This window comes from Diabrotica undecimpunctata, chromosome 3, assembly GCF_040954645.1.
Source record: "Diabrotica undecimpunctata isolate CICGRU chromosome 3, icDiaUnde3, whole genome shotgun sequence".
Taxonomy (NCBI): Eukaryota; Metazoa; Arthropoda; class Insecta; order Coleoptera; family Chrysomelidae; genus Diabrotica; species Diabrotica undecimpunctata.
Genome location: NC_092805.1, coordinates 14,764,156 through 14,781,014, shown reverse-complemented (window position 1 = coordinate 14,781,014; position 16,859 = coordinate 14,764,156). Strand labels below are relative to the sequence as shown.

Below are 16,859 nucleotides of genomic sequence, written 5' to 3'. Positions count from 1 at the left end.
TTTGTCACGCTGTCTCTGCAAGCTATGCCAGTGTTCCTTTTTTATTTATCTAACTAAAGTATTAGTTTCATTTCTGATTCGTTTATAGTGGTTGTATGTCTGTTGTGTTCTGTCTTGTAAAAAGGCTTTCTTCTTTTCTTCACATTTTGTTTTCACTTCCTCTCTAAACCATATTTTCTTTTTTGATATATTAGTGTTCGTTACTTTCCTCTCTCCAAGTGATTCTGTTGCTGCGTTAATTATGTTACTTTTGAGTTTTCCCAGCTTTCCTCGATGTTATCGTTGTGAATTCTCGAGTGCAGTATTCTTAAGAAAATTTTCAGTACACGGTTCATTAGACCGATAGAGCGATGATCGCTATATTGTTTAGCTTTTATTTTTTTCGATATCATTACAAATGTTGACAGTAGCAAGTCTGTTGGTATATGCCCTGTTTCGTATATTGTATTGAAGAGGTTTAGAAAAGAATATTTGCCTTTATCGTCGAGAAGGTTGATTATTTCGTTGGGAATCTAAGATACCAGTCTCATTAAATGTCTTTATTATTGTCGATACTATTAATCTACATTTATGTGTGAGTTTAAATAATTGAAAAAATATTAGAGATAACACTGTTCAAACTTATTTTGTAAAATGGCAACCGTGGCAACACTGTGCTTGTCAAGGTTTGCGCATTGACAGATACAGTATACAAAAGATACTCATTACTTAAACATCAAATGTTTAATGAGTGTGTAAATGCATCAAACCAGTCATGCAACTATTACAATTCAATTACAAGAAGTATATACGGTCCAAGCATTATTTCTATTTTAACCAGCTCACAAACACCATCAAACTTCTAAATCCTCTAAAAAAATACAGAAGACTTTTTCGCAACCCTGTATATTAAGTTACTTTGTAGGACCACTGTAAGTTTACTAAGTGTATGCTTAATGTTGGGTGGAATGTTACTTACCTTCTTGATCTGAAATTGTTGAAAGAGGACTGGCCAGTTTGTGACCGAGAGTTGTATCACCCCCATGGCTGGGCAAGAGGCACGTCAACTGAGCCATGGGGCTAGTTAGCGCAGTTCGGGAGTAAAGAGCATTGGGGTTGGCCATGAGATTGTTGATGCCGATTCTTTCGATTCTGCCTACAAGACTCTGTAAGAAAAGTTATAATGTATAGGTTAAATCAATTTTGAAAAAATTTCAAAGTAAAATTGAAGTTGTTCCGATTTATTTTGTACTTTCCTATCAAGATAAAATTCGATTAGATAGTAGTTAAGAGCTTCTTATATATTTTGTGTATTTAAGTCCCTTATATGTTATCTCATAATTATAATGACCTGATATGGCTACACAGTCAAATGAGGATATTTAAATAAATTATAATATCTAGGCAATATTTAAATATTGCCTTAACATTCTATAAATCCTTAAGATTGATACTTTGTCGATAGGCAAGTACATAACACAATTTTTGTTTATTTGAACATAATTTTGTTTGTATAGCAAGAGGACGAAATCTTGTTTGCAATCACATGTTTTGATATACCACGTGATCTGAAATTAAAGTTAGTAAAATGTATAATAAACGAATACATGCGGGGGATAGACCACGAGAAAGAACACCAATCCAAAACAAAGGCCAGGTTTTTACGCAAATTGTGAAAGAAAAGTATCATTATACTGTTTAACGACTGAGGTGGATCTGTTCGTAAATTTGGCTAAATTTAGTAACTGACTTTAGTTTTCTTGTTGTTATAGGTATTGCTGTTTCTTGGAAGTACTTAAGTTATTTTATACAATTTTTATTCTACCGTAGTGGTGTGAACAAACTAAGAAACTGACCAAGCACATATAATACTGAAGAAATGAGTAGTAAGAGTAACAGTTTGACAGTAAACAGGAACAAGATGGCCTACCGGTTTGTATGACAGAAGTGGAATAAATACTAGATGAATGAAACACTAGTACCCTAGAACATTTGTACAAAAACAAAGGATATTTGTTCAATAAACAATAAAGAAGCAAAAGATGGCGATGACGATTGACATCGTCCCAAACTTGACAATACTGTCTGTTGACGTACTCATTCATTCAAAAAGAGCCCCATCGTTGAAGGCGATTTATCGATGAAAATTGCTGTAATGCTGTAAAGCCCATTCAGACAACACCCTTCGTTGTCTTCCAAAGGTCGTTTACCTTGAGCTTCTGGTTCAATTGAATTTTGTACAGTTACAGGCGACGCAAATTTGCAAAAGGTGGTGTGTGAAAGGCCAAATTTTGTAAGCGATGGCATCTTATTATAAATTCAATATTTTATATATTTTATTTTATATAATTCATCGAACCATTCTTCATCTTCTAGTAATTTTTCATCCACTGTTCTCTCAAATCTTTCTTGTACCTCAAAGACTTTTAGGTTGTCTAAGTTTAGTTTTTCTTGTTTTGTATATTTTTCCTTTACCTGTCGACTGATTTTGCATCTAAACCGTGCCTGTACTAGCAGATGGTCTGAGTTTCCTCATTACTATTAATAATTTCTAAGAGCTCATCATCTACTTCCATTTCACATGTTTCTGTGTTGCTCAATATTGTGAAAAATAGACATTGTAGATTTACCGACATTTCTCGGTTTTTTAAGGAAATGAAAATTCCTGGGAAGGTCCAGTTATTAATATTTCGTCGAGTTACTCCTGTTTAAAAAAAATGAAGGTTTTACGTTTTCCAGAACGAGAGATATTGCCAATTTTTCAGTGATTTCCAATTTGAAGTTCAAATTTTAAAATCTGGTGGACTCCCAGGCACCTCTTCCTTGATAGGAGAACCTTCACTTTAAGGGGCTACTACTTATTGCAAATTATATAAATAGCATACTTATCAATTGCATAATAAAATATAGGTAGGTATTCATTGATAATCTGCGAAAATTTTATCTTTTAGTTTTTATAAACAAAAGAAAATTACTAATTTGGCTTCTATCGGTCGTAGAAGGTACTTTTTTTTGTTAAATGTGTGCTTTTTTACTAATTTTCGGTCCACGAAATTAGAAAGATGTACCATAAAAATTACAAAGTTATTCTATTTGTTGATTAGCAAAAAAAAACAATATTTTTAACAGCTTATAAGACATTTTTTTTAAAAATAATTTATTTTTTTCACTTTTCTTTTAATTCTTCTCATTAAAACTATAGTTTTAATAATCAAGAATCCATTTCTCTCTGTTAAATAATTGTAGAAGCATTCCGCATATGCAACAAGTTTTTAAACACTTAACTAACAATCCGATCTGTTATGTTTTTCCAATCCAAATTTTGCACACTTATGTAGACAGATAATACTATTAAGCTATTATATGTAACTTACGGCCAATATTGAAAAAGTTACTAACATTTATTAAGCAATTTACTATTTTTGGCTATTCCGATAGTCCATTTTCATTTCCGGCCCCAAAAATCTTTCGAAGTATTGTCACCATATATGTTATGAGATTGGACCTAATGCGCATTTTGGTGCGCATCGGTCTCCTCTCGACAATATTAATAATTGCTATTGGCGGTTTTACTGAAAGTGTCCATATATCTTTGTTTTTAAAACAGATAAACATGCAACACCTCCAGACAATCGCTTCTTGTCAAAACCGAATATAACCGCCTGTCTGAGGTAATCAAACTACAGATTAATAATTTGCAAGCCAATCAATGGCAAGCAGCCACCTCTAGTCTTGATTATCGTTACGGCGGTACATTCTGGTCCAAATTTTAAATCCTAGCAAAACAGAAAATCAACAACCCTTCTCACCTTGTGGTGAATAATCAAATTATCAACTCAATGACCCTAGATTTGACCACGATTTCCGTGTAAGAACCGAGAAAGACATAGCAAGAAGACTCGCGACCCCCTTCGATCCACAGTAACCGCATGAATATCCAATCATGACACACAGATATTCGAACAATTCTGCCACATCGGCAGTTCGAATTCACCGGGACCTGACAACATTGCCAAGTACTGCGTCAAACACGTTCCGCCGAGCGGTACACTCTACCTGACAAACATTGTCAATGCCACTCTCAGACTCTGCTACTTTCCATCTCCATGGAAAGAGGCAAACACAATTATGCCCAAAAAAAAGGGCAAACCCAGGACCGATCTAAACTCTTATAGGCCGATTTCATTACTAAACGTCTTGGCTAAGGTCTTCGAGAGGATCCTTAAGGAGAGACTCGTAGATTTTACCACAGAACATAATATCATCCTTACATTCCAATTCGGTTTTCTGGAAGGTCATTCCACCTCAACGGCATTGAGAGAAATCGTCACACATCTCACTCAAAGTCTAAACGACGGTAAACTAGCATTAGGCATTTTTCTCGACGTTCAAAAAGACTTCGACCAAGTCTGGCATGCTGGACTGGTCAAGAAATTACTGATCATCGGCCTGCCATTTCCATTCGTTATTCACTCAACGTAAAATCACGGTAAAGATGAGAGGTCATTTCTCAGCCTCTTTTACTTCTACAACACGAGTTCCGTAAGGTTCTGTGTTGGCACCTATACTCTACAGAATATACAATAGCGACTTCCCTAACCCACAAGACACTCGCACTCTCACTTTACTCTACGCAGACGATACTGCTCTCGTAACATCTCGAGGTGCAGATGCTCCATGTTGGTTTGCTCAAAATCACCTTGCCTTGGTCGACAGGTGGTGCGGGAGATGAAGAGTAACACCTAACCCTAATAAAACACAATTGATTCTCTTTAGACACCCCAATCTCAGCAGACACACTACACACAATTTAGTAGCAAGAATTGACCTCGGACTTTGGGGCGATCGACTCCAGCTCCGTAACCAGATTGAGTACCTCGGTGTGGTGTTCACAGAAACACTTAACTGGAGGGCCGATCTGGCTGGAACCTGTAACAGGGTTGAAAAGAAGAGTCGGTTTACTCAATGCCCTTACCCCGTACCCTTACACACGTACAAAACCTTTATCAAGCCGGTGATTGAATGTAGAGCAAATCTTTATGTCATGTTCACCGCCTTACACAACAACTGCTGGGATTGAAACGGGGAATCCTGCGTAGAGTAAACAACAAACGACACGACTACCCCTCCGACCTTATAAATCAACTGTCGAATATCCAGCCCATCAATGAGAAGCTCTCCTCTCTGAGCAGGAGTTATACAATCAAAACCATCATGGCTATACATTTGGCAATATATTCAACAGACACCCCAAACGCAAACTCCCCATTCCTACCCACTAAATTGCTGACCCTTGCAGCAACAAACTCCCAGATGAATATATTGATATCCTGGAGGCAACTCCACTTTATTTTCGCCTCAACAATTATACCTGTCTATTGTTGAGGCTACAGAAACAGCTGCCCTCTCCGCGATTCATAACTTGAATACATTTATAATTAAATCTATCCACAATTCATAACTATATAATTTTTATAATACACCACCTCCCCCGCAGGACTACAGTCACCGACGCGTACCACCAGTGGGCACAATGCAGCGACGCAGCCGACACCAAACAAAAACAAACGACGTCCTAAAGAGGTGTCCCACCTAAAGTAGGACAACGAAACCAACCATAAAGAGAAACACCAACAGAAAAAGAACAACCAGACAACGATGGACAATCGCTCTTTTCAGTCTCGGAGCACAGCGTATCCATTGCCTGGCCATGCACCCTCCACCATAGGGCTTTGTGCCCTGGAGGTCTCCTTTCGGGACTGCTGTTTATAGCAAGTGCTACTTTACTTTCATTTTCTCGTTATGGGCTTGTTAGCCCGAGAAATAGACTCTTTTTGGTGGAATATGGTTGTCCACGCCAAATACAGTGTTTTCTTACCATCTACTCTTCCTCCACCTAAGAAGAAGTAGTAGACGATGGTTTGATGCTGGCATTCTCATTGCGAGAATGTATATTTAAACTTTTTACATCGAATACAACTTGGAAAGAATATAATAACAATAATAACTTTGAATGAATAAATAAATAGATAGAATGGAAATAGAAGATAAATGAAAATGGGATTAAAATATGGAAATGGATTATTAAAATAATAGCTGGATGACTTAGTGTCAGACCCAACCTCATCGGCCTGAACTACTCTACTTTGGATTCCTCCCGGTGATGGACCTTTAAAACACCCTCGAGGATGAAATTAATATTTTGTCCGAATGTTTATCCACGACGTGGTAATAGTATTTTCTCTCACATATACTCAAAAATATGTTGAGTTAATTCTCTATTTTGTCGTCATTTTCAATATAGTTTAAATTGAGATGATCTCGAAAATGATGTGTCCATCCAAGCAGTTTGTACTATCAATAAATAAATATCTTTTTTTAAGATTGCATCCTTGAAAATTATTGTTCTCTTACTTTTCCTTCCATCCACAAAAAGTAGCAAACATGCCTACATGTTGAATCTACCTAAATATTCCTAAACTTATACTTTTCTCCCACACTATATACAGTAAATGATAAAAACATCGCCGTAAACAATTTTTCTGATAAATCGTTATCTATAAATTCATAACACCGCTACGATTTTTTTAATTATATTTTCTATATTTAGTTCAAAGGTAACGGTTGAGTTGTTGTCACGTTTTAACAGTTTCTGTATCTAAGGTCCAAAGTCCAAAAATCTGTTAATTAGTTTATTCCAATTAGGTCTAGTAACCGTATGGTAATTATGCTCTCATAATTAAAGCAGGAGTGAAATAAAACACAATCAACAGATCTTTGAACTCTTTATTCGAGACATTTAAAGTGCGTTACATATCCACCATCATATAAAAAATATAAAACTTTTACGGTAATTATTGACTGATCAAGATCTGTTTCGAATAATCAATGTAAATAGGTGTTTCTTCGTTATCTTTGGAGATATGAACTTTTGTTTAAATTCATTTAAAACCTTTCAATAAGTGTATATAACAAATATGGTAAATTATTTGCATGTTTAAATAGTTATAGATTTATACTTGTAAACAATACAGTAGCCATATCATATCAATAAAATTTAGTTACAATGATTGTTTAGTGATAAAAGATTCTTTTGACGATTTAAATTTAGGAACTGTGTCATACAGAGCGTTAATAATGAAGAAAATGTTTCTGAGCAGTTTAACCTATAAACCATTCAATGTAGCCAGATTATCAAGGAGCTCCTTGGGTCAAAAAGGAAAATGAGATGCACCTTTTGTTTTTACTTCGAATAATCGCTGGAAATGTGCTATTTTTGTCTCTAGTTATATCTACAGTTATTGAAATTTTAATTTATTTTTCATTAAAAACCATCTTTATTGTAGAGCTTTTAAAAACACATAAAACAACTTTTAGCTTTAGTTATTAATACAATTTATTTTACAAAACTTTTCAATAAATGTCAAGCTATTGTTAGCTTTATGAACTGATGTCAAAATCTCAGAATTCTATATTTACTGAATTACTTCAAAACTATTTGGCACTGAGAAGTATTATTTATTTAAGACCTTCCTGACTATGTTACAGTCAAACCTCGAAACTTCAGCGCTCCTAGGTTTGACTAGTCAATCCTCAGGTCTGATTTACGGTCTTAGTCAAGCCCCGAAATAAATTCCATTTTCGGCCTTTGACTAAAGAATTTTAGTCGAAGTGAAACTTAATTTCATGAACTCGAAGTTTGACCGGTCAAACTCCGATCAGGTATTAAAAACGTCCAAGTGTTAGATATTGTTGAACTCGTATTGAACTGAGGATTCCAATAATAACACAATATAAAGAGTGTTGTATTTCAGATAGATCAGAAAAATGGTAAAACTGGCAACATTGCAAGCATAAAAAATTTGAAATCTTTATATTGCAGAATAGGTGTATCCCGGTTTTTGTACAATTCGGACCATCCATTTAAGAGATAACTAGACCTTTCCAGACTTTTGGTCGACTTTGTATTCATATATAAACAGGGTACGATGGCTGTAGCCCTGTTGCGAAAATTAACGGGATGGAGTCTTCAAAACTTACATCTAAGCCAACGCCAGATGGACGAAAATGAGAGGTAGACTCAAAATCGGTACTTACGCGACACGCCTTAGTCAGATTGACACACACACTACACAAAATAATTGCACTTAAAAGATCTTATTGGATGGTGGAGCAGAAAGGCTGTTAAATAGCCATCAAACCCATTAGTTATAGATTCCAGGATGATGATGACTTTAACCTTTCAGCGCGCGCGCCTTCTTAAATTTTATGACAATTTAACAAAATAGTGTAAGTCACTGTTATTCTAAATTTAGTTGCTGCCTAACATCTCTCTATTCTTTGAATGTTCCGTTAGGTACGATGTGGCAGTTAAATTTGGTTGGTTGGATACTGAATTTAGTTTTGAGATATTTGAATCAAGAGGAACGGTCATCATAAATTTTATAGCGCACGAGTTTTGGAGTAATTATTTTTATATTCTTCATACCCAGGTACTTGTATTCATCACAGTTTGGGTATGAAGTGGGTATGAAGATAACTCAAGATGGAACACTCGATGCTGCTATAAAAGACAGAAACATACAGGGTAGAAAAGCCATATCCATGATGAACGGAATTCTGTGGGACCAAACAATATCTAAAGCGAACAAACAACTCATATACAACACCATACTTAAAAGTGTAATCACATATGGCAGCGAAGTTTGGCAAATGAAACAAAGAACAGAGAAACTGTTACTAGCAACAGAAATGGACTTCTGGAGAAGAGCAGCAGGAAAATCAAGAAGAGATCGGATACCAAATGAGAGAATACGTGAAATGATGGGAGTCAAGCATACAATAGTTGATGACATAAAAACAAAACAGTTAATATGGTACGGCCATGTACAGAGAATGCCAGATGACAGGATTCCAAAACAGATTTTGACGTGGACACCACAAGGGAGAAGGAAAAGAGGAAGGCCGAGAAAAAGCTGGAGAGAGGGAATTAAAAAAGAACTAGAGGAAAGAAAAATCCCTCCAGGCCTATGGCTGAATAGAGAAGAATGGCGGTTAGGAGTCGGAAGGCGTCGGAGAACGCTGTAAACCGATAGTAGTAGTAGTAGTATTTTTATATTTATGTAAGTATAATGATTTTAAACAGTGTTATTTCGCTTATTTGCATTATGTATCAGATTCTAAGTTTAGAAATTAAATAATAATAATAATGTCGATATTTAATTTTGTTTTGTCTTTTTAGATAATCACGGAAAATGTCTAAACGTCCTTTTTCAACAGAGAGATTGCTCATTTAGCTGAGCATTTATGGGATGAAAATGAAAACGAATCAGATCACGCTGTGTCTAGTGATAGTGATTTGTCTGAAGATTATAGAAGAATCTGACTATTATGTAGCAAAAGATAAAACTGCCAAATGGTACAAAATGAGAACGGCAACTTCATCTAAGACAAAAAAATTAACATTGTAAAAGAGCAGCCTGGTCTCACTCACAGAGCCCGAAATATCAAGAATGAGCAAGAAGCCTTTTTCAAAATTATAGACACTAACATGATCGACAAAATTATGAGCTGCACTAATGGATATATTGCGGAAATAAGATTACGTCAAGTGTATTCTAGAGAATAAGACTGTAAGGATATAAACAAAAACGAGTTTATGGCGTATTTAGGGTTGCTGATTTTGATTGGGATAAAAAAATCGCATTTTGCAAATCTCAGAGAAATTTGGACAAGCGACGGAACAGGAATTGAGATAACAAGGGCTGTTATGAGTTACAAACGATTTTTGTTTATAACAACTTGAGATTTGATGATTGCACAACCAGATTTCAGCGCCACAAAATTGACAAATTGGCTGCAATCCGTGACTTTTTTGATGCATTTGTGATCAATATTCAAACATCCTTTAAACTTGGTGCATACGTTACAATATAAGAAATGCTTCACCATTTTCACCATTTTATGTGATGCAAAGACATGTTATACTTCAAACTTAGAAATATATTGCGACAAACAGCGCGATGGTCCGTACATTACATCCAACTCACCAACTGACATTGTAAATAGACTTGTTTCTTCGATAAAAAATAGCAATCGAAATCTTGCCACCGAGAACTACTATACTAGCGTTCCACTTGTTAATTATTTACTGCAAAAAAAATCACCATAATTGGAACTTTGATAAAAAAAATAAGGCAGAAATTCCAGCAGAATTTTTACCTAACAAGGAAAAAATTAGTAAACGTTGTCTTTTTGGATTCCAAAAAGACATGATGCTCGTGTCTTTTGTGCCTCGAGCTGTAATCCTGCTTTCAACTTTACACGTTAATGACGAAATTCATCCCGACAGTCAAAAATCACAAGTAATTATAGATTATAATGCATCTAAGGGGGGTGTTGATACGGTGGACAAAATGTGTGCAACATATTCAGCGTCTTGCATCTCCAGGAGATGGCCTTCTGTTATATTTTACAGTTTATTGAACATAAGTGGAATAAATGCCCAAGTTTTATATAGATTTTCAAGTCCTGATAGTTGCCCAAAAGATCGAAGAATTTTGTTGAAAAATTTGTCGCTGAGTCTAATGAAAGAGCACCTTGTTTCAGGGGGTCAGCTTAGCAATTTACCCTCAGATGTGGGCGCGTTTCTAAAAGTCAGATATGAACAAACTGTAAATGAACACGAGGAAACAGTTCCCACGTCTTCCAAAACGTGGAGTTTGTCGTTCGTATAACGCGGAAAGAAAAAGGACAACGGCATTCATGAAATGCATTAAATACATTTTTTTTTACTTGCAAAGAACATTCAATTACTACAATTATGTGTAACTAAACAAAATTTGCAAATAAATTAAATATGTTTAGTCATTATTATTTGTAATATATTTATGTTTTAAGATTTACATTCAAGAAATATGAGATAACTCACATTTATCCAAAATATATAAAAATATGTCAAGCGCGCTTTGATGTAAAAAATATGGGCGCGAGCGCTAAAAGGTTAAAGCTCGATCTGAAAAATATGTAGTATTTGGTACTAATAGTCTTGAGACCAAATATAATTCATAAAAGAATAAACTAAAAAATTGCGGCAAAAGAAGCAATGGTAGGCAATGTAGCAATGTGATCCAAGGAGTACATGGAATAATGCCAATCATGAGATTTTTTTAAGAAAACGAATTAAAGAAACAAAATAATAAAATTAAAAAAAAAAAACAAATCAATTATATATTAAAACTTATCACGAACAATCTGGTTTGAGGATACAGGATTATAGGATGGAAGTGCAAGCAGCAGTAAGTTTATTTACGATACTTTTCATATACGCATTATTGTTAATTTTTAATCTAACCTTTATTTATAAAATAAAGTAATAAGATAAGTATCTACAATAATATTTACAAAATAAAAACAATACAAAAACCGGTATAATATAAAACGTAGCAGTCAAAACTTATTTAACATCAAAATTAATAAAACTACACAAATATCATGCAGTACTGTATATCTACTTGTCGCCATTATTGGATAAGGTCCTCGTCCTAAAATATTCAAAGAAACAACACAAACATATAATTAGTTTGTTATTACACATTAAACAAAAATCGTTCGGGTTATGGCTTAAAGCGACTTAAAAGTTTGAACTTTTATCTAAGATACGGAACAGATCTTGATCATACTATTACACAAACAACAATAAACCACTTCATATTAAATTCAGTCGATTTTGAAACGTATTCTTTATTTTCGCCATATTAATATTCAATAACAATAATGTACAAGATTTATTTAACAAAAAGTATACAATATACATTTAAGATAATGACTCATAAAATTCTGTTGCCAATTACATTTAAGATAATGACCCATAAAAATTAATTTTTTTGAACAAAATTTTTTTTGTTATTTCTTAACATAAACCTTGCACTATTTTTTAAACATAAATTGTAAATGTTAGTTTATTAGTATAAAAATTTTGGACACAGTAAATTAATAAAAATATGGCTTTCTTCATCACAGATAGAATTCACAATACAAAAATTGAATAAAAAATCTCAGAAAATATGTTAATTAAAGAGGAAATAAACTTAAGAGAGAAGGGTAGATATATATCATAGGGTGAGTAGATTTTTGTGTCGCTTAGTGTTTTATGTAGTGTGTGAATATCGAGTAAATACCTTATTACTATGTAAAGTTTGTCGTTTCCTATGCAGTGCAGTTTATTACATCCGAATGACTGAGGCGCCTCGAGATATAGACAAATCACGTGCGCAAGAAGGCTTCGATTGGAAAACAGTTTAGCGACTATGCTATTGAGGCACGGCGAAAGAAATAAAATCGGGAAATAAACGATAAAATGGGTAAATTAAACAGGTACTTATCATAACTCATAGATAGCCCCGGTACAAATGAAATCAGACTTCCTCAAATAGAAAATACTAAATTTTGATCAAACAAATACTCACTGTCTTTATCGTCGTTATCGAAGGAAAAAATGGGGAAAGTTGTTGAATTGTCGTCATATATCGATTAAAGATGGTCCATGTACAGTGGTTTATGTAATGCACGAACTTAAACCGGATTTTCATTGAGAAATAATTGTTTTTTTTAATCAAAAACTATTTTTGATACTCTTAGACTAATAACTGTTCCAAGTCCTAAATAAATATACAGCAATCTGGTACTAGCTGGAAATGGCATTCATTCAAAAAACTCACTTTTTGTCATTAAAAAAACCTCTTTATCTTACTATTATGGATGAGACACACATCATGCATTTAAGAAAAGAAATACCATTGATTCACGTCGTTAGGAGGTCAGTTAGAGTATCCCGCAGAGAGTGAATTGACACTCTGAGAAGAAGACACTCTGAACGATGACGAATGGAAGTTAAATATTCAATAACGACATATGTGGGGAGAAGGCAACTGATATGGTACGGACATGTCCAGACGATGGAAAATACAAGACTTTCCGAAAAAGATTATGGAATGGGTCCCACCAAACCGCAGAAGCCTAGGATAACCTTAAAAATCCAGAAGAGAAGGAATAAGGAAGTTGATAAGCGCAAGAGAGGGCCGATCGAATGATCGAATATATATATATATATATATATATATATATATATATATATATATATATATATATATATATATATATATATACATATATATATATACAGTTAATTGTGGAGTAGCAGTCAATGGTTTTGACCTAGGAATTTAGTAAAACTCTTGGACGTATTGTCTAGCTTTCGAATTTACTTAATTCTTCTTCAAGACATCTGAGAAAATGATTATATTAGTAAGCAAACTCACTTATATAAAATTAATAGTCTCTGAACTTAGGTGGCGAGATGGTAACTCTCTCATTTGACTACAATTAACAATTTGTTAAGAACATAATAAGGTCAGAGTCAGAGAATATAATGGATAAAAAATTTGAGACAATGGTTTGGCAGCATTAGACCACTTACAAAGAGGTAAGAAAAGTATCGACCTGTTTACCCTCTGTCGCTCATAGGCAAATTATAATAGAGGCTTCTAAGAGGGCGAATCGACACAGTCATTGAAGAGTCAGGCGAGCTGTCACCCAGGCAGTAAAATTTCAGAAAGAACAGGAGCATTTCAAAGGTTGATGCGGTGATGGAAGTCTTCCGAGAGTTGCGCAGAGTGGGGGTGGACCAGAAGTGGACGATCCTACTGGGAAGACCCAGAAAATAAGAACTAAATGGAGGAAAATTCCAAAACCAGCGAAAAAGAAAACCTAGAAGAAGACAACATTGACCTCAGCAAAAAAACTAATTCTGACACTGAATGTGATTATGATTTATATTTCTTAGGAATGGACAAATGTACAATATGGTTTAAGATATCAGCTGCATCAAGAAAAGCTGTAAAAACTGGTTCTGACATAATTATTCATTTGCCAAGTGTTCTATCTAGGAAGTTTAATAAAACGAAGACACCTGGAATTTGTCACAGACGATATGATACAAGAAATTCTGCTTAGGACTAATGAAAAAATTGGGGAAACAGCATCAGCATTATTTTGGTCTGCTATATTTGGCCGGATTCACTCGTTCAGGAAGGCAAAACTTAGATGATCTATGTGCTACAGATGGTACAGGTATAATGTAATTTAGAACAGCAAACGTAAAGAATAAATAATCTTCCAGTGCATCAAGTGCATATCTGACTCTGGGGTCACATATACCCCACCACGGGTTAGATATCGCTCCATTTTATGTGTGTGTATGTGTGTCGTCTAGAAATCTCATGTATTTTTGTATAATTTTTTTATAGTTATGATAAAATTGTCGCAAAGAAGTTTCGTTAAAATCATATTTTCTGAGATTTTCTAGCAACTTTAATTCAATCCTTAATTCCTCTTATTTATCACCGATTACTAATTTATATTTTGATATATTTTCAATAAACCCCACTAACAAAATAGTACCCCGAAAAAACTTCACTGGTTATTTTAACAAATAAATTAAATCTGAAAATATTTAAATATATTTAAGATTCGGTTCCATTTTTCATAAATTATATAAAACTGTTAAATGAGTATAGAGAACGAGCGAACTAATTCTACTATTCGAAAAAGGAGATAAAACACAGCCAGAAAACTACAGAGGTTAAAAAACTTACAACAAAAATTTTACAAGTGCTAATAAATCGGAGGATAAGTTTAGCAGATGAACAACAGGGTTTTCGTAGTCGAAAATCGTGTACAGATGCAATATTTGTTATAAAGCAAATTACTGCGAAATCACTAGAGAATAGTCGACCAGCATGTCTGTGTCTTATTGACCTAAAGAAAGCGTTTGATAGAATAAGACTCAAAGATGTGATCCACTTTCTGTATAATAGAGATTTAAGTTCCCTTAAATATTATAAAAACTATCGAAAGCATCTACCAAAACAACAAAATAGATGGACAACTTACAGAACCTATAGAAATAACCAGCGGAATAAGACAAGGGGATTCATTGAGCCCCATGCTCTTCAATTTAATCATGGATGAAATCAACACAAGCATTAACAAAGGAAGAGGGTACAGAATGGGAAACAAAGAAATAAAAATAATCTTTTACGCAGACGACGCAATATTGATAGCCCAAGATGAAGATAGTCTGCAAAGACTGGTCCATAAATTTAAAATAAGAGCAAAAGAATTTAATATGACAATCTCACCTCACAAAACTAAAACAATAGTAGTCAGCAAAGAACCAACCAGATGTAAAATAGAAATTGATGGCATCGGTATTGACCACATAGCAAAAGAGGTCTCAGCAAGGATGGCTGCGGGAAATAGAGCATTATACTCCCTTTTAACATTACTAAGTTCGAAGCTGCTAAAGAGAAAATCTAAATTAACACTGTACAAGTCGATTATTCGCCCAATTATTACATATGGCAGTGAAACATGGACTCTCAACCAGCGGGAAATCAATAAGCTTCTAGTATTTGAAAGAAAGATTCTCAGAATAATATTTGGCCCTCAAAGAGATGAATTCACAGGGGATTGGAGAAGACGCCGCAATGCTGAATTAGTGACTCTGTATGGAGCTGAAAACATAGTTAGGTCATATCAAGGCAAACCGAATAAGATGGGCAGGTCACGTGGTACGATCAGAGGATGGCAGAGTGTAAAGGTGCGTTTTCACCAAGTGCGCAAAATGTTTGCAAGCGTTTGTAAATGATTGCAACTGTTAGCAAACAATTTTATTTGGTTGGTGTAGACAGATTTCAGAACGCTCCCAAACAATTGCAAACGTTTGCAATTGTTTGGCACGGTTCCGTCAGCTGTCGGTACTTCAAAGGGATTCGTTGTTCGTGCGTGTTTGGTGGAGACACTAGGTTTTATAGTCTGTCATAGTAGAAAGGAATAGTTTGTTTTCGGTGAGCGATTAGTCGAGACTTATTTGTTTTTTACAAAAAAATGGAATGAGATAATGGGAAATGTTTAGAATTAATTGAATTTTACAAAATGAAACCAGAAATATGGAATGCCAGTCATAAGCTATACCTACTACAATGAATTTAAAAAATTCGTCGCCTGGTGTGAAATAACAACAGAAATAGTGTGAACGAATCATTTAAAAGTTCTATTGAACTTCTACTTTTTAAAAAATTTGACATCCAAAATCTACGATTTCTTCTTTTTTTTATATTCTCGTTTTTTACTAACTCAAACATGATTATAAAACTAGTCGCACATATAACTTCTCTTCTCGGAGCCATTTTGTACAAACAAGACGGAACGATGGCAAATGTTTGCAAACTTACTCAAATTATCGAGTTCTTGTTTTTGACAAACTATGCCAAACATGTGTTGGCAAACGTTAGCAAATGTTTGCTAATGTTTATGTGTAGATGTTTGTAAATGTTTTTTGGTGAAAACGCACCTTTAAAGACAGTGTTTTTTTGAAAGACCAGATGGTATAAGATCAGTAGGTCGACCGAGAAAAAGATGGAAGAAGATGTTGAAGCCGATTTATCTAGAATTGGGGTACAACAATGGGAAATAGAAGCGCAAGATCGTAGAGGATGGAGGGCGATAGTGGATGTGGCAAAGACTCACCCCGAGTTGTAAAGCCAGTGAAGAAGAAGAAGAAGCATCAGTATTGAACAAGTAATGGAAATAAAATGTCCAGCTATGGAGACCTAGACAAAGAAGTGAGATATCAAGTACAAAAATAAAATAGACTGGCAGGATCCATTAATAACACTATATGGCGAAACAGACACATTAACACTGAGATGAACTCAAGAATTTATAAAGCTGTAAAGGTGTAAGACCAATAACGATATATGCCTCAGACACAAGACCCGACACAGCAACAACGCAAAGGCTGCTGGAAACGGCAGAGA

The 16,859-nt window shown here is 34.6% G+C and overlaps 1 protein-coding gene across 3 annotated transcripts in view; it reads right to left on the bottom strand.

Moving 5' to 3' along the window:
• milt (trafficking kinesin-binding protein milt) overlaps positions 1-16,859 on the bottom strand; it is a 173,076-nt gene that overhangs the window by 11,284 nt on the left and 144,933 nt on the right. For 2 of the 3 annotated variants that reach the window (XM_072525330.1, XM_072525329.1), the window contains one exon: positions 959-1,145. In XM_072525330.1, coding sequence (XP_072381431.1) covers positions 959-1,145 — 187 coding nt within the window. Of the gene's footprint in view, positions 1-958; positions 1,146-6,751; positions 11,523-16,859 lie in introns of those variants that run through there. The other variant, XM_072525331.1, reaches the window with a different exon arrangement.